This window comes from Morone saxatilis, unplaced genomic scaffold (assembly GCF_004916995.1).
Source record: "Morone saxatilis isolate NCDOM2014 unplaced genomic scaffold, NCSU_SB_2.0 Contig24, whole genome shotgun sequence".
Taxonomy (NCBI): domain Eukaryota; kingdom Metazoa; phylum Chordata; class Actinopteri; family Moronidae; genus Morone; species Morone saxatilis.
The window spans coordinates 7,975,051-8,000,691 of NW_023339807.1; the positions used below are offsets into that span (position 1 = coordinate 7,975,051).

General features: G+C 38.1%; 1 protein-coding gene across 1 annotated transcript in view; it reads left to right on the forward strand.

The window, feature by feature from the left end:
- The window catches only part of ulk4 (unc-51 like kinase 4), a gene marked incomplete at its 3' end in the record, with an annotated part of 71,124 nt that overhangs the window by 19,547 nt on the left and 25,936 nt on the right, over positions 1-25,641 (forward strand). Inside the window, 11 exon segments of the mRNA XM_035672886.1 lie at positions 5,704-5,865; positions 6,503-6,688; positions 8,313-8,440; positions 12,924-13,057; positions 13,282-13,403; positions 14,463-14,519; positions 14,962-15,013; positions 15,548-15,642; positions 18,384-18,435; positions 19,724-19,922; positions 20,935-21,027. Coding sequence (XP_035528779.1) covers positions 5,704-5,865; positions 6,503-6,688; positions 8,313-8,440; positions 12,924-13,057; positions 13,282-13,403; positions 14,463-14,519; positions 14,962-15,013; positions 15,548-15,642; positions 18,384-18,435; positions 19,724-19,922; positions 20,935-21,027 — 1,280 coding nt within the window.

The window sequence follows — 25,641 nt, forward strand, 5'->3', positions numbered from 1 at the left end:
ACACACACACACACAGCAGTGGTGAGCCTATTAATGATTTATCACTATCTTCCACAAAGGAGAGGAGAACAGAGGGGGACTCTCTAAGACAGTCATGGGTCCTACCCTTGTGTCTCTAACATAAGACATAAGACATACTCTGACCACTCCATGTGCGCACACACACACACACACACACGTATGGAGTGCATGTATGAAATTATATGTATTTGTATAATATACAGTGACTGTGTTGTATTGATTAGTAAATTTTTCTAAAATGTCATTTACACACAGAAAAAGGATGATGACTAATAACGCTGTGCATCTGTGTACCTTTCTGTCAACCTGCCTGTTTCTCCTCTTTTCCTTTTATATTAGCCTCTCCTTTTTCTTATGGCAGACTGTCTTTCTGTACTGCTTTTTGTCTCTGTTAAGGCAGTATGCCTGTCTTTCTACCTGTATCTCTGTGTCTTTATCTGTTTTTCTCTGTCTTGTCTGCTTGTTTAGTTAGTTAGTTTACATGTACTTGTCGGTTTGTCTGTCTGCTGGTCTGTCTTCTTTCTTGTTTTTCTCTACTTGATGCTCTTTTCTGCTGTTTTGTCCACATGTCCCTTCCTCTTCCTTCGTGCCTCACTGTCTGTCTGTTAGCCTGTTAATCAGACAGTCTGTCTTTCTCTTTGAGTGTGGCTATTAGTGGTGTTAGATGTGCTGTGTGAGGCTGAGAGATGGCGTCTGTATCCCTGCCATAGGGGCTCATTCAAAACCAGGTGCACTGGCTTCTAAAGGACTTTAATTACAGAGGGAAACCACATCAGACATGTGAACACATGCACTTGGGCACACACAGGCATACACACAAATCCTGCATCAAGTCATGTGATGTAGTTTTTGTGATGTGTATCTCTTTCTACTTGAGAGAGGCCAGGTGCAAACATGTTTGGATATAAAACTAATCTACTGATTGACACTTGAAGACAGGATTTTATTGTTCCATATCTGCCTAGCCTTTTAACTCTTTTCATCTAGAAACAGAGGTTTTTCAACTTTTTTTAGCCAGGGGTTCAAAGTGCGTAAATCTTATCTGTCTGCTACAGAATAAGGGAGGAAGCAAATGCCAGGAAGCGAGTTGGTTCTGTTGAAATGTGAAAAAGATTTAATTCCTGTTTAAACTGGATACACCAGTGAGATAAAATAAAGTTGTTTTTTCCAGCAATTGTCAAATTCAAATACAGGAAACCTGAAATTAGAGAATGCATGTTCTTCCAGAGTATTATATCTATCTTTAATGATCTTAAATTGGAATGAGTTCTTACTCAGAGATCATGGCTGGCTGTTTGAAGTGAGGATGTGTAAGAGTGGGTATGTCATTTAATTAGATCTGCCCATGACACCACTGGAAGGCTGAACTTCATGCTCTAAATCTACCAAATGCTAGTCCCTTATTGGATTTTTAAAAATCTGTACCAATCATTGAGGAGGAGGTACAAAGTAGGAGAAGCAGTTGAGTGTGAGAGACATTTCTAATTTTCTAATTTGATAACTTAAATATAGATGTTCTCGGTCCCTGTGAATACTTCCAAAAATGTGAATGCCCCTATCTACAGCCAGTTTTCAGTTTGTCTCTCCTGGGTTCTTGTTGAACTATGGTGGTTCAACATGGTGAACTCCACTGAAGGCGACCCTTGGCGTCTGTAGATATAAACAGCTCATTTTATATTCAATGATTCCTATATTCAGGTAATTATAGACATATAAAAACATAGATATGAATATTACATTGTATTTCTGCCAATAGATCCTCCTACATACTGGGCCTTTAATGATTTGTTTCCTCACAGTTCTACTGTTAATGTATTGTTTGAACTATATTTACACATTCATTTCCTAATCATTTTCAACTTCTGAGTCTGATTTACACATAAACACTGGAAAAGATGATGCTACTTTATCAACAAACTAGAAGAGCAATACAAAAGCACTGTGCGAGCTTTAAGTCTTTAAGTAAGTCTTGCCAAGTGAGGGCACGAGGAGACATGCAGTGCAGTATCTCCTGTTAGCTATACAATTCAGGCAGGGACTTGATTTTGAATACAAATATCTTAAATAATTGTTGATAAAATGAGGCCTACCATTCCATATTTTTCCAGCCTAATGACTTTGTTGATCTCTAGACTTTCCCTCTAGTGCACACATAAAGTTGACATTCTTGGTTTTGAGTAAAATGTCTCGACAACTATTGGATGGATTGATTTGACTGATGAAATTTGGTGTAGATATTCAATGTCAGGACCCTGGAATTTTGTCTATGCAGGAAATGCCCGGATGCATAGCAACAATTTCTAAGTATGCACCATGAGCTTACTGAACATACTCAACTGCACCATGTCTCTTCAGGCACCACACTGTGGCTTGTAAAAGGACTGAGCTACTCAGGACCTTAAGGATGTTAAGGTGCACTTGAGCAGAAAAATGCTCACTAAGCTCACAAATACAATGTACTGTAGAAAAAGTATTTTACACTTAAATATTTAATCATTTTTATTTGCCTTAAAACAGTGAGTTGAAGAGGTAATTTTGATATACATTTTTGATATACAATTTTCATTCAACAATATTTCTGTAATGCTGTCATCAATACAGTCATGTGATGCAGAGAGGACGTATTGCTTGAGTACACTTCTGTGTACAGTCCACTGGTAATGGCATACTTAATCATTCATTTAGTAAGCAGTATGCAGTATGTTAGTATACACAGCATTAGTCTTTCTCTAAAACTATTAATTAACATATTACATATGTTAATGTACTGGACAGACTCTCAGCTTGTAAAAAGTTGTGGTATTGTGAGAAAAACTAATTGTATTACACAATCTTACTGTGATGGTATAATTTCAGCTGTGTCAAAATCACAGATCTCTCATCATTTATATTCAAACTTGGGAAAGTCTCACACGTAACACAAAGAATCCTAGATGACCTTGTAGCCAAGTTATTGGGAAAACCACTAAAAAAAAATAAATCTTCAAAGTTGACTTTTGGAGAGGTGAGGTTTAAGTAGGAAAATGAGTATAATATAATGACTGTGTTACTTGGATGAACTTATTTCTCATACTGGGAGAAATTATAATGAGAATAACTCTTTCCTCTGTCTACTCTCTTCCTCTGTCTGCATCATAATGATGGAGTTTCTTGCATGAGCTACTTGTTTCTCACCACATGTAAGGACATCTCTCTCACTCCATCTCTCTCTCTTTCTTTCAGCCCCCCCCCCCTTCTTTTTCTCTGTGTAGTTCCTGGCAGGGCTACAGTCTATTAAACACACAGACAGTGGGTGCTCCCCCGTGGGCTCATTAGTGAGCTGCCCCGCACGGCCTAGGGAATGCTGGAACAGACCATTCTGCTTGTTCCCGGAGGGGTGCCAGAGGATTCATTATGCCGATGCGCTATGTAGTCCCTTGGTGTTGAATACACAATGTGATGTCCAATATTGGATTAATAGATAGGTTTTTTAATATATCAGTTATGATTGGAGTTCCCATGTGGTTGAGTAGCATGTGTCTTTAAGTTTTATAAAACGTTAAATAACCGTGGATCACAGCCTGACCATTGATGCATTGTTAGATGTCAGAGGTACATCCATGCCTTCATGAGAGAATCAAGATTATTCTCAATTCTAAAAGGTTCACTTTGTTTCGGATATAAAGTTTCTGCAGGGGAATTATTTTCCTGTTATTGCATAGTGAATATGTTAAGAAAGAAAGGATTGAGGTAAATCTTTTTATGAAATTGAAAATGTGGTATATATGATTAAAACTGACAATCTGCTCTTTCTATTTGAACAGGAATTTGAATTCATTATTCATATCTATTATAGTAGGTTCCTATGGTGACACGTTTTCATGGTAGAAGTGTATCTAAATGTTTATATAAACTTTTCAAACCATTCTTGCAGCCCAATCCACATAATCTTCATCTGCTGTCCATCCATGTCCTGAGGATATTGCAAGAGTGTTAGACATTTTGAGGAGGTGGATTACACAAAACATAAGCAGTTTATTTTGCCAAATGTTGCCAAAACTATTACTGTTTGAAGCCTACTTAGCACACAGATGGGCAGCAGAAAAGTGGATTATTTGTAAATTTGTCAGCATGTTGGTCCACTGTAGATGACATGAGCTGACCACAGCTGCAGACAGTTTTCAAGTTTATAGGGAGTGAATTTGCTGTTAAAAAGGCAGATTTTCAAGTTTTTAAGACTTTGTCTTAATTCTTTCATTTCTTAAATGTTTGCATTGCATACAATTGTGGACAGTGCAGGTACGTGTGAAATATGCAACAATCAAGTAGTGTAATTATGTAATTCTGTCACCTGCACCAATTTTCAGAATTACCATGATAAATTGCCATTGTGAAAATTAATGTTTCAGCTGTTATTGTGAACCTTTGCCACAAAATACAACTAACTGTGTTTTATGAATAGGCTCTATTGTATCTCATATCTAGGGAGAGTAGAGTCTAAGTGATGTAATACAGTGAAACACAATAATAACCTGACAGAGGCAATCACTTCTGTTCTACTTCCTGTCTTTCTCCACAATGACTTTCCTGGAAAAACTAATTTCCTCAGCCACAGAGATTTCATTAGTGTGGCCCCATTGTCTGAACACAAGCAACTATTCTCTATTGAGGCAAAGGTGTGTGGGCACATACAGTATACACATAAGCATACACACACAAACACTTGCACACCAGCTCATACAGACACACACATACACACGTGCAGCCTCTTTCCTTTTTATATTCAGGTGATGTTGAGAGCTAATCTAATTGTCAGTTTGTGATTGCATTAGTTCTTTGTTCATTTCGGCCTTTTGGTGTATGACATTTTTCAGTAATCGAGTTTTGAGTTTGTAACTTGACAATGAACCAGAAAATGTGTTGCTCACAATGGCATTATATTCTATACAAGAAAAAAAACAATAAAACATATATTGGTACAAATAGAAGACATCCACCACTTGGCTGTTCTAATGGTACATATTTGTACTGGCTCTGTGGGTGGACACAAGGTTTTTAAGCACATCCTGTGGAACAACATTATCTTCTTTTGGTCTGTATTGTCTCTATACATGTATAACTAACTAACTCATGGTCCCTAATCCTCTTGCAGGGATTTTATCATAATGTGTCTTGGGTCAAACCATAAAAAATAGTTAATCAATTGTCAAGTAGCTTGAATATTTTTTTAGGCAAAAGTTTCTTGCTGTAATGTTTTTTACGTAATGGACTATGCCATTAATATATCTAGTATTTACTGAGGTGAAACACAACAAATGGTTCATTTACTGTGGTAAGAGATGATCTGTCTTTTCTGCTACTGAGAATGTTTTATTGGTTTTGCCAGATCTATTGTTGTAAATCAATTTCAGTTTATAAATAGTATACTGTATACTTGTACTGCGTACTTTATACGCCCTGGTAGCTCACCTGGTAGAGCTGTGTCTTACTGCAGTGGCCCAGGGTAATTTCCAGTTTGCGGACCTTTGCTGCATGTCATCTCCTCTCTCTTCTCTCTCTCCCCCCATTTTCCTGTCTCTTTTTCAACTGTCCGTCCATTTAAGCCAAAAAGCTTGCTCAAATAATAATAAATAAAAATCACCTGGTTGATCATTGTTTCAAATTGAATATAAATGATTAAAAATTGTTGTGTCTGTCTTACAGGATGATCCTATAATTCATCACATGGCTGCAAAAGCCATAGAGAACATCTCCACCACTGCCTCTGGCCCCTCCCACCACCTGGTTACCACAGAGATGGGCTCCGCCCTGTGGTACCTGTTCACTCACTCCACTGTGGAGGCTGTTAGAGTCACAGCCATCTCTGTAAGTTTACATGCATGACAACACACACTCAAACACACGTCATATATGTGTGATTGTGTACAGATACATGAACTAACATCTCAGTATAACCTAAACCACACACACACACAATGAAAACATTGCAGTTGAGTCTAGTATTTGATATTGAAAAGGAAAGCTGATGTTATGAAGTTATACATACTTATTGGAAACTGAAGATAAAAGCAGGCAGAGATGCTTGACTGTTTGAACTTTTTGAATTTTGTGATTACAGATGAAAAAGTATTATACATTTAGACTCCCCTGGCTAACCGCAAATAATGAAAATGAATTTGACCTTCAAATGGTAAATGACAACAAATTATTTGTTGCTTTACCTACCAAATATCTATATGGGCTACATGTACATATATTAACTGAACCCTTATGCAGCATTTTATATACTGAATCATATTAACTTATTTGTTAATTACACAGTGGGTGGAAAGTTATTCATCACTTCGTGTAATGTACCATTGAGCACTTGCTCCTTTTTTTAGGCACTAACAGCTTAAGACGAGGAACTTCATGTGCAGGGGAATGGGAACACAATCCATGAATGACATTTGTTACCTCCATGTGCACATGTATGTTTATATGTCTGTCTCTGTGTCTCCAGTCTCTTTCTAGACTAACCCGGGTGGTGCCAGCAGTCTTTTTGTCAGTGATTGACACCTGTGGCCCTGTGGCTATCTTGGAGGCAGTGAGTGGAGCGGGAGCCAGGGTCCAGCAGCATCTGCTCACAGCTATGGCCACTGCCCTACTCAGCTCACGCATCCAAACACACCGCATCACACAGAACAGGGTACGTGTATACTGTAATGTACACCTGCGTAAGAATATATTGCAAAATGTCAAACACAAATACAGAGAGATACCCAACATAAGCAACCGTATTGTTTTATATAGCATCTTTTATTGATATTACTACAGAGAAATTCTACAGAAGATTTAGGTGGTAAAATCAGCACTGGGTACGGTTTGATTTTTCGAGGAATTTAGAGGGAAATGTCACTAATGGGGAGGTTTTTACACAAGGACTGAGGGGTGAAAACACAACAACATGAGGAACAAATGAAACTCTTATCAATCTTTCAATTCTCAAAATTTGTACTTACTTGGTGCTTCCTCTCTCTCTCTCTCTCTCTCTCTCTCTCTGTATCTGTATCTGTATCTGTCTCTCTCTCGGTCAGCCTGTCTCTCTGTTGCTCTTTCTTCCGTACAGTTCATGAACTGTGCATGACCTAATTTGTCAGGAATTGCTTATTTAATTTTTTACAAGACAGCCCATCTAGTGTGTATGCGAAGTGCTAATCTTGGTAAGGCAGAGGGACTAAAATTGATTTGAAGGTTTTTAAGTTGGAGTCTAGCATTGGTAATTGACTCTGAACTGAATTTATTTGCATTGAGCATTTCCAATTTACCACCGAAATACAAACTTAGTACTTCAACTCTGCTCTAATTATACACTGATATGCATTCACCCCCCTTCTCTCTCTCCCCTCTCCCTCTCTCCCCTGGCACAAATACAGACAGTCCAAGAGTTTGTTTACACAGAACTCTGTTAGTGTGTGTGTGTGTGCATGCATGTGAGAGAGTGACTGTGTGTGTGTGCACATGCATGCACATACACTAATTTGTAGAGTGTGTCAGTATCTGGGCTAATTGGCTGAATGAACGTGCTGCAGCCTTCTACTTCAGCAAAGCATTATGGGTAGTGGGGAGGGACTTATCAGCTAGGCACACACCAGTAGGCTTTGAAATTAATTAACTTGGTTTGCCACCCCATAAACACACATGGATGCACATTCTCTCACACACACAGACATACACACCGTCAGAAGTGTATGGTGTTGGTGATAATGATAATTGTAATGAATTTTGGCCAGTCACAAATTTTTCCAACCAGTTATAGTTGCTGAGTTTTATGCTGAGTGAATGGATGTCGAAAGTAGCTGTAGGCATAAGTTTTTTTGTGCGTGTGTGTGTGTGTGTGTGTGTGTTGTATGTGTGCATGTTGTGAGATAATGTGGAGTCTGAGCTGATTAGGTTTTAGCCTGTAAGCCGATGCAGTGTCAGAATTAAATGTTTTTCTGGACACCGTAAGGAAAATGATAAATTGAATAATTTCTTGTTTATTTAAATACATTATATGGATATGTTGCAGGAATATTGTTTGATAAGATCATCTCAGAACATAGCATTGTGTACATTGTGAAAAAAAAAAAGTCTCCTTATACTCTGAATTAACCTACTTGTTACCACGTAAACGTTTGGGTGACACTTTGCTGTGTTAAAAGGCTGTTCCATATAGCTGACTTGTATTTGAATTGCAAAGTATAGTACCTTGGAAAGTACACCAGCAGAAACATTCACAACCAGTCAGGAAGACTTTCACTTTATTTTATTTGTGTGTTTGTGTCTTGTAGGATTTGGTGTTGAAGGTGCTGCGCTGTCTAGAGAGTCCATCTACAGTAACAAGAGCCAAAGCCTTACTACTACTACTGCTGTTAATACAGGACAACACGCACACACTGCTTTACTGCTGTCAACACAGGTAAATACACACTCACCACAAGCATGCACACGCTGGGGGCACAGATTATTATACCCACATTTGTTTTATATGACTAACAGAACAACAACCAGAATGTAGCTAACCTTTGGTGACTTACTTAGTTGTATTAAAATGTAACCATCTCATATATCAAGTGGATCTTCATAAACAGCATTTCAATGCAAACATGAAAGCAAACATTAAGATTTGGTTATTCTTCAGTATGTAATAATCTATGCAGCTCTGGAATTGATGATCTGTCCTGTTTAGTATGAAGGAGGCTGCAAGTCTCAACTATAATTACATTTTTTTGATTAAAGAGTCACACTCTTTTTTAACTGTAGTGTAATGCAGTTATAACATGTGGGTCCTGCCTGAGAGGGATTTGTGTCTGTAACAGTTATCTTACTACATAGTATACCTTGTGCGCTCTCCTACTGGCTGACTCTACTGAGGCTTGGACCATTGAAGCTTACTCATAACTTCACTCAGTCTGTCAGACCCCTGGCTAATTAGTTTCTGTGGAATGTAGTTGCCCATGTTCACATATAGACTGAACTGTCAGAGAACAAACAAATAGCATTTGTGAATTCCATTTCAGGGTGGGATTCCCCTTTAATTATTTAGCTGTAGCTTTCAGACTGTGTTCTCTTACCCAGCCACACCATAGCTAAAACTGAATTCCCTCTTCGGTATACAGTGCGGTCGAGCAAATCCAAAATTGTGCTCCATGTTTTTGTTTTTGTGATATTATTCATTTGGCATTTGTACTAACTACCACATCTACACAAATTTACATAATGAATTTGTGTATAAGATACAATGTGTAGTTCCAGCCAAGCAGTCCTATCGGTCCAAGAGTTGTTCCAGAAGGCTTGTGTATCTTATTGATGGGAAGATGGCTCACTCCTGTCAGTTTAAGAGCTTTTCATTTTGTGGTGTGCTGTTGCACACACTCTACATCCACAGTAATTTACTAAATCTGAAAACATTGTTTACTTTGTGACTTGTGTCCACACTTCCGTTTTCAGGTTGTTACAGGCAATAGACAGTTGATCTTTTCACTGTGCTGCCACACAGCAGCTGAGCATGTCTAAACATTTAGAATAGCTTTTGTTTTGGGTGTTAAAAAATAGCAGCTTAATGTGGACATAGAGAAACAGCTTAATTTCCACATGTTACTGACTTAATGTGGACGAGTTATACAACAAACTGAGTTAAATATTTATTAGATTATTAAACTAACAAATTGGGCCATGCGTGCTTTTATGGAGTGATTTATCTTGAAACAGAGGTTTCACATTCTGTTAGAAGCACACAGAGATTGCTTTTCAACACAGTTATCTGTTATTTAAAGCAGACTGCATTTAAAAGGGAGACTTTCTCCATAAAAATGCTGCCTGAGGTTGTTGGCAAGGCAGTCGTACTCTGCATAACCTTTGCGTTAACTAGCACAGCAGCCGTGGGAATGATAATATAAATGTATGTACCCTGGACATTCAGTTTGTGCTGCTGTGTGTTGTAACTTCACTGGAACTTCAAATGGTTCATTAGCTGGTTGTCCTGTGTTTCACCCCACACTAACTCGCAATGCAGCTGTGAATGTGCATAGCCCACTTGATCAGATGCATATGCATATGCAGCCAGTTCCCCTGGTAATTTATGACCAGTTGGTATTTCAGTTTCAAAAAGATGCCCTAGATTACTGACATATGGATGTTTATAACTATCTCCCTCCATGTTGTCTCTTCTCTCTCTCACTCACTCTCTTTTTTTCTTCCCATGTTTGTTTTATTTTTTTTACCCTCTCTCAGTCTGAGACTTTTTTTCTGACATGTCTAAACTGCCAGGTTAACTTTTCCATAACAAACTAAGGTTGAGGTTAGTTAGTTAACAACCAATTATTTACTTTTCCTAATAATTATTTTTACTCACCAAAAATAAAGTGCCAATCCCAATATACAACTTTATTACCTTTTGACAGATATAACCACAAAACCTCTCCTTGGCAGCTGCTGATTAGCTTTCTTATGTCAGTCAAGTCATTAAATGTTTTTAATTGTTTTACATTATTATAAGGAAATTTAAATTATAAGCTGTGTCCCAATTCCATCATACAATGCTAATTGGGTTTTGATTATGTAGTGGGTTCACACTTATAGTCTGACAAAAGTAAGTATCCTCGAAGATTATTATGCATAATAAATACACTTGCTTTTGGAGTGAAGGAAATAAAGCTGCTATTCTCAGCTGGACATAATTAAAACAAATTGGTTGTGGACAGATCCAGCAATATCGTGGAAAACAAAAAGGAAGTAACTTTGAAAAAACATTTTGTTTCCAAAATTTAAATTGGCAGTAGCCTTTCAAAGGTGTAATTTGATGGTCATATCTGTCAGTGCATGTCTACATTACTTTCTTCTACACTAACTGCTTAAACACATAAAAATAGTAGAACATAGTATGCAAATCATAGTATGTTTATGTCCCATAGAACTGAGACACAGAAATTGTCTGCAGCAGGAAATGGATATGAAACAGCAGGATTACCTCATTTCCTGCATCATATGCTGGGTCTCTTGTTATAATGACTTTGCTTTCTTATATTTAGATATGAGAATTATCTTCATTCCTGAAAGTCTGAATATGTGACTTATACACGTGACTCCAAAACAAAATGAAGGCATTTTTTTTCTCACTTTCTCTTCAGCTCTTTTTCTCTGCCTGTCTGTCCTCCCTGTCTCTCTCCTCTTACTTGCTTTCCCTCTTTTCACTGTGTTAGAGCTGTCAGACTTGACCTGCCTGTCTCTCTCCCACCGAGCACTCTACATGATTCAACCACACACAGACACACGTCTTTCCCTCAGTCCTGCTCTCACCCAGGCACGTTGTGTTTAATTAGCTCCTCAGTGGCGTGAAAATGTGTGTGCTCGTATGTGCGTGTTTTTGTCTGTATGAGATAAACTTGCACAGGCCTCACTGAGGAAGTGTCAAGATTGCCATTGGGAGTGGAGTGTGATGGCTTTCAACAGAGGCAGTCTGACACACACACACACACACACACAGAGCGGGCCACTTGTAGGTCAGTTGTGTGTGAGTACTTTGTGAGTCTCCCACTGTGACTGACAGAGAGGTGGCAAGTTTGTCTTTCTTTATTTAGCAATCAGGAAAAAATGGCTGCAAGACTAACAGGAACACACAGGCTGAAGCCTAGCTGGGAGACAAATAGGCAAACAGACAACAAGCTGGCATAGAACTGGTTAGAGAAACAGACAGACAAATAAATAGCCAGACAGACATGCATGTACAATAGATGGAAAGATACACTGAAAGCATTTTGCATTAGAAAAAAATGTTGCATTATATTCAAGTCATCAGATAATGTTGACTGTTGTGTTGTTGAAGATTCTTGAACCAAATGTAAACTAAAGGGCCACCCCCACACCAAAATTCAAACACATTCGGTAATGAACCTGCTATCACTCTTACCTTGACTGACAAGAAAACACAAGCTGCAGCAACAACGGTTAAATCTTACTTAAGCTTGATTTATACTTCTGTGTCGAATGAACGCCTTAGGTATGGTGTAACCTTGTACCCTACACCACAACAACTGTGACTGGTGCAGTTGATGTCTGTGTGTGTGTGTGTATTGTCTGAGAATAGGAAGAGACACATGCAAAGCTCAGATGAGTTAATAATGAGTATCCCTCTTCAAACATACACAAACACATGTCCTCACACACACACAGACAAACAAAAGCACAAAAAAACACACATGGTCCTCTGAAATGCACTGGACCCCTAATATATTAACAGTAGTTGTGTTGCATTCGATATAACTGCAAACCCTGGCTGCTAATCTTTTATGCAGCATTATGAGGAAAAATACTGAATTAGTAATCCCCCACTTCCCCTGCACCATTGCCACTAATGCTTAAAATCAATATTTTTGTTAACTAATATGACCTCTCTGAATCTCTCTGCATGTATCTGCATTCATGCCGTTTGTTCTTGTGTGTACTTGTGCACACAAGTGTGGGTGTGTTTGTGTGTCAGTAATGAATATCAGTTAGCAGTGGTAACCTTTCTGCTCTGCTCTGAATTTATGAATAAAATATTATTGATTACTGTTCAATACAAGTCTGACAAGAATAAAAATGTTCGTTCTGTCTGTCTCTCTCCCAGCCAGTCTCCATGCCCCTTCTTTTTATGCATCCTGTCAACATTTTATAGCCTATTGACAAGAATCATATTGTTGATGTATCTGCTTTATTTCATCATTTACATGTTATTTATTAAGTTCAAACTTCTGAGCAACTCACATTGAGCAGAGCAGTAGAAAACATGAAAGCATAAAACACTAAAAGCAGTCAGAGTGAAAAAGCAATCTACATTCTTGAAATATTAATGTCTATGTGTTAATCTGTAATGTTAAATACATTCTGTGACATGTAAAGCATGTGTGTCTCTTTCTGTCTAGACTTGTGATGTACATGGAGAGAGACCTGCGCAAAGCCACTCCCCTCAGAGAGAACCCCAGCCAGTCAGGATACCTGTCTCAGTGTCTGGACCTACTGATCATGTATCTGAGCAGCACTGCACCACTGATTCTGGGTACAACAACAGATAATTTATGATTTAAGATCATTTTTTTGCCAGATATGGTAAACAAAAAAAAAACATGTATGGTCAAGTAAAATAAACACTGTAATAGCTTTTTGTGCTTTTCTCTTTGTTTTACATTTTGACAGTATGTAAAAAGTTGTGATAATAAGGTACTTTGGTACTTCTCTCATCCCTTCTCATCTCCTCGGGCTCCTCTCCTCTCCCTTCTCCAGAGGAAGTCTTATGTGCATTACGAGGTGTGATCGGGAGGAGACACCCATCTACAGCTCAGAGCAGACAGCTTAAACACACTTTGCCTACAATGTCTGTACTGCTCGAACTTCTTTCATCACAGGTAACGTGGACCAAAAGGAGTTTTCTTCATTGTTTGATTTTTAAAGGTGCCATGTGGAATACCTGGCCACATGCTCCAAAAAAAAAAGGGGGGGCAAAGTTCCACCTCTTCCCACCCTCAATGTTATGGCACTGTTCAAGATTGTTTACAGTTAGACGTGTAATAAACCTTGCTATGTCCTCAGAAAGTGTATAACTTTCCAACCACACCTGATCTCAAAATACTAATGCCAAGTGGTTACAATATGACTGTGGAATTATTTGTGTTAATTTGCATTAACTGCTATTACTATGAACCGCTGAACCCACTAACTACAACAGTATAAACCCCAAATAAACAGATTTTTGCTGTAATTTGCCATAAACGGATCAAAAGGATGCCGAAATAACTACATCATGATGCCGCCTTTTTAAAAAGTCTTAATTCATGCTTTGTCAGGTCTGTCCACTTTTAAAATGTTTGTTTTATGAATGGAGTTCGGTTTGATCAGGGCTATGCTATGCTCACTTGGTACCTAGTAAATAAACAGTTACAACTGATTTTTGAAACTTAGCAGATTGTCCAACTTCCTTGCTTACTTTTGCCCAAGCAGTCTTCTTTTTCATCCAGTCTTTGTATAAATATTAAGTAGTCTGGTGTTATTTCATGTTTTTAATCTTTAAACATTCATGAACTAAAATTTTCTAGCATTATTGCCTGTATGGTCCACATAGATTTTCTCATAAATTACCAGTACCCATCCTCATTGTTCAACACAGTATTGGCCATTCAACCTCAAAAGGTAAATTATCTAATTATCCATATTTTTGAACTGTCGTTATGGCCTGGGTGGTGGGCCTGTAACAGGATATGTTATAATGTACTTAATTATGGTTAGGGCCAGATACATACACCTAGCTATATAAGGTGCTGTGACACTACATTTTAGTTTGTGTATAAAGATCCAGCAAGAGAAATAATGTTATACATACTTTTGCTCTTCACCTTCCCTTTTCCCCTTAGTTGTCCCATCACCCCTTCCTTGTTTGTCTGTGTGACTGACTCTCTCTCATCTTACAGGTTTTTAGGTCTCAAATTGTAACTGAAGAGTTTCTAGCTCAAATTGGATTGCTGCTGGTAAGTGTAATACTGTATTACAGTCATAAGGACTCTTTATCTGTCTCTTCAGTAGAGCGATGGTTTTACAAACTGAAGGCAAAAAAAGAACACTGTTAAAACTAGGATGCTTTAGATTAGATGAGATGATTAGATAGATACTTTATTCATCCGCAAGGGGAAATTCACAGTTAACATTTTGAATTCCAATTTGTGTGACAAGTTAAAATGTATATTCATATTCCAACAAGTCTAGGCAATTAAGACATTTAGGATGACATAAAACACAGAACTGATATGTATTGTAGTCTATTAATTAATTTGCATTAATTTTAGGTTTTAATTAATTTAGGCAGGAAGAAATCTGGGAACCGCAACACAAAATGAAAACAACCCTCATTAATGACAGTACACGCTATGCAGATCGATTAGATGTAATTTCTACTCCCTCTGTTTCTTACAGAACTATATCACCTCTATAGAGTCCAATGAAACAAATCTGGCCAGTGCTCTGGGTGAGTTACTGTCTCAATTACGAAAATGGTTCAGATTGTGTTTTTCTTCTATACACTGTTGAATAAAAACTTCAAGTAATGAATGAAGTGTTTTGTAGTTGGAACAGTGTCATATTTTTTAGCATATAAAGTTTGGCTGTGAAGGCTGCTCTCACAAGCAACCTTTGGATCATTAGGATTTAAAAAATTGGATTTGGATTACAAAAATGTAAATATTAGTGTTAATATGTAAAAGTTAAGGAGGCAGATACATGCAGTCTCAGACAGGCAGATGTGGCATTTAAGATGCTTGTGCTCAAGGCAAGATACAGAGTGCAGGGTCAACCACAGTCCACTGCATCTGGAGAAGCTGGAGGGGTTCAGTGCCTTGCCCAACGGCAATAATATCAACCATATTTCAGTTTCTAGCTCACAAATGGAATACACTCAGCCGTCAGTGCAGAGAGTTCAGCTACTGATCAGTCTGTAGGTCATCCTCCACTTTCATTGAGGAGACGATTCAGTAGGGCTGAATGATATTTGATTCCCTGTTAGGTGCAACAGTGTGTGAGGAGTTGATTAGGACATCTCTGTCCATTGTGGAAGTCCTGAGTCAGCACCATGCTCTCACCGCTCCACATCATAGTGCTGTAAGTATGCATGCAAGCAAATATGCAACTGACTTCCTGTCTGACTCATTGTCTGTCTACCTGATACAGCACTGGCATTGTTTTTGTATCTGTCTGTTTCTGTGTCTGACTGACTACCTGTCTGTCTGTCTGTGTGTGTGTTTCTGTCTGCCTGCCTAACTGACTGACTGTCTGCTGAGAGTGTAGTAAAGGAAAATAGGACAGGTATCTTGTGATATTCAACAAATGTCAGTGCATTATATCTGACAGGACTGACAGCCTGTCATCATCCTGATATTCTGTTACTCTTCAGACTGTCAGATTTCTAACATTTCTTTTTACTGTTTACTCATTTAGAAAAGCACAAGTGATACATGTGTTGCTTTGCTGTGACAGAAAGCTTGCAGAGAACAATTAAGGGCCATAAATTGTCAGGTGTATGTTTAAGTGTCTCCATGAACATCTCATTTCATATAGTGCCCCCCGTATTTATATTTAGTTTGTCTTCTTGTCTACTAGACTTGTCTGTTAGTTGTCAGAGGACAGAGGGTCAACTTGTGCGCTATTAGGCAAGACACTAATCAACTATTGAACCAACAGAGCCTCATAAGATCTGTGTGCGTTTCTGTGTCAGTGTACGTACGTGTATGTGCACGGGATGAGACAAGATTGTGTTTAATGACTATTGACATATGGAAGTGGAGAGCAGCAGGAAGCAGACAGGATAGAGGGGAAAAAAGAAAAGAGATGAGGAATTGAGGAAAGAAGCAAAGAGGAGGCTTGCTGCTGCTGATAGTCAATAACACAGGAAGACACTTTAATTACCACCAGCCAGCTCAGATTAACTTTTATTCCCCACTGGACAAGGACACACAGTCATGTTTGAGTAGTTTACGTCTCTGTATCCTTATCACAAAGTAGAATTTGCCCTAAGTTTTGCGTCCACTATGGAAAAGGTTAAATTTGTTCTTTAGCCATCTGAAAGTTAAACATTTCACCTATGTAAGCATTACCTGTTCAACCAAGTAGTTATGGGAATTAATTCACTCCCAGTTGATTCAATGTATCATTGAACTGCAATATGGAAAAACAGTTAAAACACTTCACAGGATACACAGACCTTTAAAATCTGAATTAATATCTGTAAACAAATACAAATTAAAATTCATGTCAGTCACTAAGCAGGATGTTACTGCACTAAATGTGCATCCAGCCACAATGGTTGTTTCATTGCTTTTTGGGTTATGTTTAGGTTGTGAATAAACAAAACACATAGTCATTTCTCAAAAAATACATACAACACCAGACACTGACTAACAATAAATGAGTTTCCTGAAAAAGCAAACTGGTGGTTGCACTTACATCACTATTAAACAATATCAAATTGAGTTAACAAAGAATGATTGATTATATTGATTTCTCACTTGGTGGAATAGAGAAAACCACCAGCCTCTTTTTAACTGGGTCTGCTGCAGTGACAATTCAGTCTTCTAGTAAGACTAAGATATATTGAGCATGTCGTTATCCAGGAGCTGCATGCTGCATGCAACAATAGAATATTTGTTGTAGAATTAATGATATACAGTAGCTTCAGCACAGTAAGTATATTGGTAGAAAAAAGCAGTTTTGTGCACTGCCTAATCAACAATGTACACATGAGGTTTGTTTGTTTCTTTACTGAAGGAAACAGAAGTAGAAGACCAGCTTTTCCTTGTGATTTGCAAATAGTATAAGGAGGCCAAATAAATTTATATGCAACCTAACACAGCTTCATATATATATTACTATTTTTTTATCACTCTAAAGCAAAGTCAAGGAAATTGGTTACAATAGTGATGACAGGAAGAACTGTATTTTTGCACAGCTTGTCCAATAGGCTGCAGGGTAGGAGGGAGGGCAAAAACAGAAAATGGGGACAAGACAGGATTTCAGTCAGTGAGGGGACATGTCACCCATAGTTCACAGTTCAGAGAAATTGCGCCAAGCCTTTCTCCCCACACACGCGCTATCCAGTCTTTTGATGATTGTGATATTAATACACACACCATTAAGTGGTGGACAACATCCTTTGTAGTTTCCTTTCTCTGGCTTTCAATGTAATGACCTCACACACACTCACTCAGCATTAGTGTTGTTTCTATGGTAATATTAGTAATCATGCAAATTCATGCAATACAGATTCATGCCTAAATAAGGGCTTTGACAGTAGTGGAAGTACATTTGTGTGTGCGTGTGATCAAAGAGAGCATTCAACAGTGCATTTCCATAGTAATTTGATCCTCTGTGACAGTGGTCTGTGTGGTTGATGCCCACTGAATTAATATACTACAGTGTCTTCTATTCACTTTAATGTAAAAATATATCCTGTTTTCAGATTTGCTGTATATTAAGTAGGTTTTCAGAGAAAAGGCGGAAATTGCTTTTATTGATATATTTTTTACCTCAAAGGAGAGAACATGGGACCAAATTGAACCACTGATAATATTTATACTGTTTATGTTCAACAGTGAGATTGAATATGAACTTTTACATAAAAGCACATTGGTAGTAGTTGTGCTGGTACATTTTCTACAAGTTAATTTTCTACTGCCAGAGAATTTTAGCCTATTTTGATCTTAGACCTGTTTCATGTCCATGGCACTGAGAAATTATACTAACTGTATATAACACCTGACTGTAAATCATTCTGCCAGATTTTGCTTTACTAGAGGACCAATACAGTGTATTTGTTTATTTTTCTTGTCTATTTATGTATCTTGAAGGTTGTGGATGCCATCCTGCCACCTCTGACAACGCTGGCTTTCAGCAGAAACGGTAAGAAAGATGGTCATTTTTAAGAAAGGCAAGAGAGAACAAGACAGAGGAGATGTGGAAATACAAGCAAATGTCAGAGTGAAGGAGAAGAAGGAAGAAAAAAAGAACAGAGGAAATGGCAAATGGAAAAAAAGTACAAGACAGGACTCTAGCCGGCGACCTTTGTTGCCAGTCACACATCCCATTCTCTCCCCTTGTTTCCTGTCTGTTATCAAACAGAAAGAAATGCGAAAGAAAACCTAAAAAGAAAGCTAGATACTGTACATACATCCATAGAAGTAGAGAGACAGATAAATACATGAGGAAAGGTCTATAGAAAGGAGATGGCAAAGAAGAGGGGAGATTGTGAGCAAAAGAAGCAAACCTTGATGTTTAAGGTTGTAAAAGTCTCTGCATTAATTAATCACAGTATCCAGTGAAAAGCGTCATTGTAATTATTGACTGCAGTATTTTGTTTTCAGTGAGTCATTATGTTTTCTGTGGGTCCCAGCATGACAGAGTAGGAGTATGTTTTGTGGAGCAAGTTTCTCAGTGTGAACTGAAATTAGTGTTTTGTGTGGGCCATGAATACTGTGCTTCCTTTTGACTTCTTATCACTATGTAGCTATTTTGCTCCAAAAGAGCTTGTAACCTTGAGACTCTGTTTTTGTAAGTATGTATATATTTTAGTATCTACTGTATGGATTTGATCTACAACTGTATATTTTATTGATATGTAGTGTAATGTTACACTGTCTTTTTGTTTGGCATTTGCTAAGTTCAGTTTATTTGAATATGTACATTTTATATTATTTGTAAAAAGAAAATCATTAGAGTAAAATACCTTATTAACACATCGTACTGGTCAAAACATGCCACTGAACATCAAGTCAACTTTATTTATGTAAACCCAATATCATGATTTACAGTTTGCCTCAGGGGGCTTTACAATCTGTACAGCATATGACACCCACTGTCCTTAGAGCATCCATTTGGAAATGGAAAGAACAAAAAACAACAACCCCACAATATATACAAATTATGATGACAAAGTTACAGATACATAAAGATTTTAACACATATGTGAAGAGTATGGATCCAGGAGGTAATAATCCAAATAGGTAGGAACTGGACCACTTAACCTCCTCTCCAATATGGAGAACATCATCTTCCCTCAGTCTTGAGCTCCAGTGACATTCTCTCCGAGTTGAATACTACTACTACTACTGACTACACTCACATACAGTATGATAAACACTTGTTCATTATATTAATACTCCTCCTCTTTCTGTGTGTTTGTGTGTTCCAGTGGAGTGCTCTGTGTTTGTTTTGAGGGTACTGTCCGAACTCAGTCTTATCCTGCTAGTACAGGAGAGTGATGGAACGGAGGAAGATGAGGGGACAGAGAAAAAAAAAGGGAGGAGAGAGGAAGGAGGAAGAGGAGAAGGAATAGTTGATGGAAACTCTCATCAAATCTCAGCTCTCATCATTAAATCTCTGCTTCCAAGGTTGGTCTGACTCTTTCTAAGTGTTTCTGGTCTCCTCCTTTTTTTCTGTAGAAACAGGATTTTAACATAAATAAAAAAAGTTTATTATGATTCTAATTCTATTCCATATCATCAGTTTTATGCCAGTGGTATTGTTATTGAATTTTAAAACAATATTTCTTCAACAATGTTCCAAAAAGTCCAATCTAGTCGTTGGCCAGCACCCCACTCTTCTTGGTAAAAACTATCTGTAGGTAGGCACAATATTTAAGCCAAAACATCTGGAATACAGTGGTGAGACCCTGATTTCTTGAAATGAAAACAGGGATATCCAACCATCAGTTCTATAATTTTAACACATTTTGTTTGGGTTTCCCACCAGTTGACTTCTTTTTATAGATACTAGTAATGCGGTAATGTTTTATTGATCTCGTCTAAATGGAATAGTATTTTGTGAGTTGGACCCTGCTTCTTTGGGTCCACGTCACATCTACTTGTCAGATACAGCTAACTGACAAGCATCTGTCTTTATGAGTGTTGGAATGATTGTGAAATATGTGGAGAGCAGGAGAGACAGACAAATTCAGTTTGCAGAAGTTCAAATCATGGAGTAACAAAAATACAAAATGGATGTTGACATTTATGGTGGGTTTTTCTCACTTTCCTTTACACCCTCTATGTGGATCTATACCTTCTCCTCCTATACCATTATTATTTTTATCTCCCATTTTAAAATGTTTTCCTCGCTTATGGTTGTCTCATGTGTTACCCCTTGTTCACCTTTATTTCCACTACCATTTCTCCTCCTCGCACTTCCATCACCCCTCTTCCCCCTTTGCCTCTCAAATTCTCTCCTCTGCTCCTCTTCCCACATTTCTCTCCTTATTATAACTCTAGTTCTCCCCTCCCCCTCTTCTCCACCCCTCTCTCCAGATCTGTTCCAGTTTACACTCTGTTACTAATGATCAGAACAGTACATTAATTATTAACACTACGAAAGCCAAACGTTGTACTCATGCATGTTTATGTCTAGGTATGAGTCTCTTCTTCGAGCAACAGAACCTATCCCGCTCTACGCACTCAAACTGCTGGTATCGATGACTGAACACAGCACGCAGATCTGCAGGTAGTGTACACACAGGCATCCAATCAGTCACACACTTCAATCATACAGAGACAACAAAACACTTATAAGGCATTGCATTACCAAATGCGACCTTACTGTACCTTACAGTAAAAACCCAAGCATTATCAGCACAATACAGTACACTGAAGAGTACGGAAAATGTAGTTTTACTTCTGACTCTATTATTCTGGTTCTCTGTCCAAGATTAAGCTTTGGTATTATTGAAGTGTTTTGGAGTCCTAGCAGGCACACACAAATACACACTGGCACATTTTAGGCGTTCTGTGTGCAATGTTTTAATGCCAAGGCCAGTCTTGCCCAGTTCAGCACTGTGAATCACTACTGTTTTTTTATTCACAACCTTGCACACATACATACACACGTATAAATACACACACACACACACACACAGTTACTATTAGCAGTGATTGAATTACTCATTACAGTAACTGCAGAAAAATATATCATTTAGTTATTGATTTAGGTGACACATTCAGAGCTAATAGCAACATCAGCACAGCTGCACCACTGCTGGTAATCTACATTCAACAAGACCTTTTTCACCCTTCTTAAAGACAGTGTTTTCTACACTAGTAATCCGTTTAGTGGCAGGCATAAGGTGCTGTATCAGCTAAGATGTTTAAAGTCTTGACATATTGTGCTGATATATCTTGGCACACTAGCAACTCCTGAAGAGCTTTGTTAAAACGTGTACTGCACACTCTTCAAATATATATACGACACTAAGACAAAATTATTGCTGGCGCCAAAGTAATGCAGTGCATAATGTCAGAGTAATTCGCTATTCAGGAATTTAAAAACATGTCTTGAGGAAGCAGCCTTCTGACACCAAAATAAAAAGAGGTAAGGATGTGTTTTCTGGATTGGCTGCACAGAGAATCTGCTGATCCCAAGGCTAACCATGAGATGACTCACCTGTGTACGTGTGTGTGTACGTGTGTCTGTGTGTGTGTGTGTGTGTGTCTGTGTGTCTGTGTGTCTGTGTGTGCATGCGTGCACTCACTCGTGCATGCACTGATGCATGTGTGTTTGATAGATGTGTTCTGACAGCAGCTGTCAGTAGGTCTTGATTCTCTGGTCATCTGTCTTCTCTTTTCAGCTGTTGACAGAGACAGAAATTGAGGGTGAAAAAAGAAGAGGCAGAGAGAGAGAGAATGGGAAAGGCAAGAAGTGGAAGGAGGGGTGGATGGAAGGATTGAAGGAGGAATTAGGAGATAGGCATGGATTGAGTTAGATGGATGGGGAAAGGGTAGCATTGGGAAGAGGAAATGTTGACAAAGTGTGGGGGACGAGGATAGATGGATAGATGAAGTGTTAATGGGTGAGGTAACATGACTTGAAATGCATCACCTCTTTGCTCTGAAGAGAAGATGAGTGAAAGTAGGTGATAAAATGATGCAGACTCCATTACGAGCAGTTGTTTGAGCTATAGATTAACCAAATTATGGAATCAGAAGTCTTCTTTAGCAAAACATAGTTGATAAAGTTACTAATAATACAAAATGTATATTCAAACTTTGTTGGCTATTTTAAAGACAACCTACCTTTTGGTCACTTAGTCTAATAATACAGTCATTATCAATATTTCTGGATCACAAAGTGGTCATATACATGGAAATGTCCATGGCCAAATATTGTAGCTCATCCATAGCTCTATATTCCATCTTTAATCGTTCAGTACTAAGTATTAATTTAAAGTAACCATGATTGTTAACCTTCTGTTTTGTCCTTCCCTCATTTATTTCCCCTCTTCCATCCATTTATTTTATCTACTTCAGCAATAATAACTCAACAAACCTCTTATCACTAATTTCCCACTCTCCTTCCATCTCCATCCATCCCTCCCAGAGTTCAAAGTTCACTCTCATAACTGAATACGTTCCTACTTCTCTTATAAGTAATATTACCCCCTCTCGTCTCCATCTTCCTCTTCCTCCACCTCTCCTCATCCCCCTCTTTCCTTGACACAAGTAGAGTGACGTGAACTTTTCAAATTGGTGTCAGCACTCTTCTCTTTACATCTCTGTTTTTCGCACAGTCTTTTCCTCTGACATTATTAACAGTATTTTACATTTTTTCTCTGTCTCCTTCGTTCTATTTTTCTCACCATCTCTAATTTATTAACATTAGTCCACATTTCCCTCTTTCTCTGTGCCCTCTCTCCACAACTCTCCCTCCATCACTGCGGTTATACAATCAGAAATTAAATTGCCTGGGTCTTGGTTAGATAAGTGTGGCTATGAAGCCAGCCGAACAGTAATTAGATGGTAAATTGGGGACATTAACATTGGGAAGGCGGCCTGCTGTTTCTCTCTGCATTATCACAGCCCAGACACACCTTCAAACAACTACATTTACTATGACCTTTAGCCAAAGAATCTTGTGCTGTGTGGTTACATATATGCGTGTGCCCATGTATGTTTCAATGTCCTCATATGTATATGTGTCTGGATGTGGCCTAGCCCTTACACATATGCCATGCTTATTAACCAAGTATCAGGTAGTATTTTCTCCTAGTTTAACTGGGTTGGCTATTGTGTGATTGTTTCTTTTATCGTTAGTTAATAGCTTGACATGGACTCAACCTTGCAAAACCGTTGCATCATCAAATTGCTAGAGTCATTTGGACACCTAAGTCTCTCTAAGCCAGAGAAAAGTGGAATCATTAGGTGTTACCACCAAGGTGGTCGTTTTCTTTTTTTTTGTAATTTATTTTTTATTGACATTCGGAGTCAGGCACTCATATTCATCACATACATCTTATAACCATATATCTAACATCTGTACAGGTAGGGAGTGATCCTTTCCATGCAACACAATCACTGGTCTGTGAAAATAAAATCAGGTCTATGGGGCGTGACATATATGACCCAGTTTTCCCAGTATGAAGCAAATTTCTCCATTTTATGATTAACAAATGCTGTTGTCTTCTCCATTTTGTAAATGTCCATTGTAATGTCCATCCATATATTTAAAGTTGGGCTCTCCTGTGATAACCATTTCCTGGTAATACTCTTTTTACAGGCCACCAACAAGATATTTATTAAATGTTTATCTCTTTTTGGCCATTCCTCAGGTATGTGTCCAAAGAACATAGTTTTACTCTCGAAGGGTATTTCACGCTTGAAGATATCTTGTAGAGCCTTTTATATCTCTCTCCAATAGTCCTTCATGACAGGGCAGTCCCAGAAAAACGATGCTAATGACATGGTAATGGTTTGCACTTTGAGTTCAACAGATAGGGGGGTTATTGTCATAGTGGGACTTCTGACAGGGTGTAATAAAAAACCTAATCAAGTTTTTCCACCCAAATTCCCTCCATTTCTGTGAGCTGGTACACATCCATTGATACCTCCATATTGTTGTCCATTCTTCCTCGGATATAGTTATCCCTCCTTCCATCTCCCCTTTTTATTTTGATATATAAAGTTGAATGTGGTTTCATGTTTAATAGTCCTTTATACAAGCATGAAATAATTCTATCCACAGTTTCTGAGTTATAGGCTTTTGTAAACAATTCGGTCAAACATGTATTTGTCTTTATTACATTTTTCATCTTCGTATCAACATAGTGCCGCAACTGCAGATATCGATAGAAGTCTTGTTTTTCTAATAGATATGTCCTTTTAAGCGTTTCAAAACTGAGCAATTTCCATCTTTCATTACACTGCATAAGGTTGTTATACCCTTAGCTATCCAGTCCTTAAATCTAGAGTCCAATTTATTAAGGTGGTCGTTTTCACATGCTAAAAGTCTGTAATTGCTTGTAACAGCCTGTTTTACTGCGCTGCTCTGTGGTGTGAATAAATGCATGAAAAGTATTTTAAAATATTCTTTAGATAGTACAAAAATTCATTAAGGTGTGTCATTTATAAATAATTGGACCATCCTCTACGGAATAACTTTCCAGTGTGGTATTGTGATATACAGTACATATTTGACTCAATGTTAAGATATAACCTCCTCACTTTATCGTTGGTGTTTATTATCTTTTTCACTTCAAATAACAAGAGCCACGATGCCCTTTCAAAATCATCCAAGATTAAGCTTTAGAGCTGACAGCCGAATTTTGTGACCAGTAGAGCGGAGGTTAATCTCGTTTATCGGTTGCTATTTATAATGTGATTTTTTTTATAGTTTTTATATTCTCTATTATAAAGCTAATACTGATGATGTATGACTAATGCAGTAAGGGTTGTCTCATCTGTGTTTGTCCTGTTACAGGCGGCCTGTTGTGCTCTGGTTTGTTCGCGTCTGGTGTTGTGCACTGTGTCTATTGATGTATGGCTGGTAGTTTAAAGGTGGTCCAGTTTATCATGTTGTGCTGGTCTGGCCTGTCCTCTCATCTCTCAGCCTGTCACCTACCTAATGGGAGGCCATCCATCACATCTACAAACACAACACTCACACACACTCAGACACACACATTACCCCTTCATAAAAGACCTAACTTAGGGTACAGAGCTAAATATAAAGTACATCACTGATCTGGATTCATTCATCTTGGCAAGTAAAAACGAGCTACTACAGAGATATAATCCCCAACTCTGTTTCTAAAGACAGGGACAGTATAGACAATGGAGATGGATAATG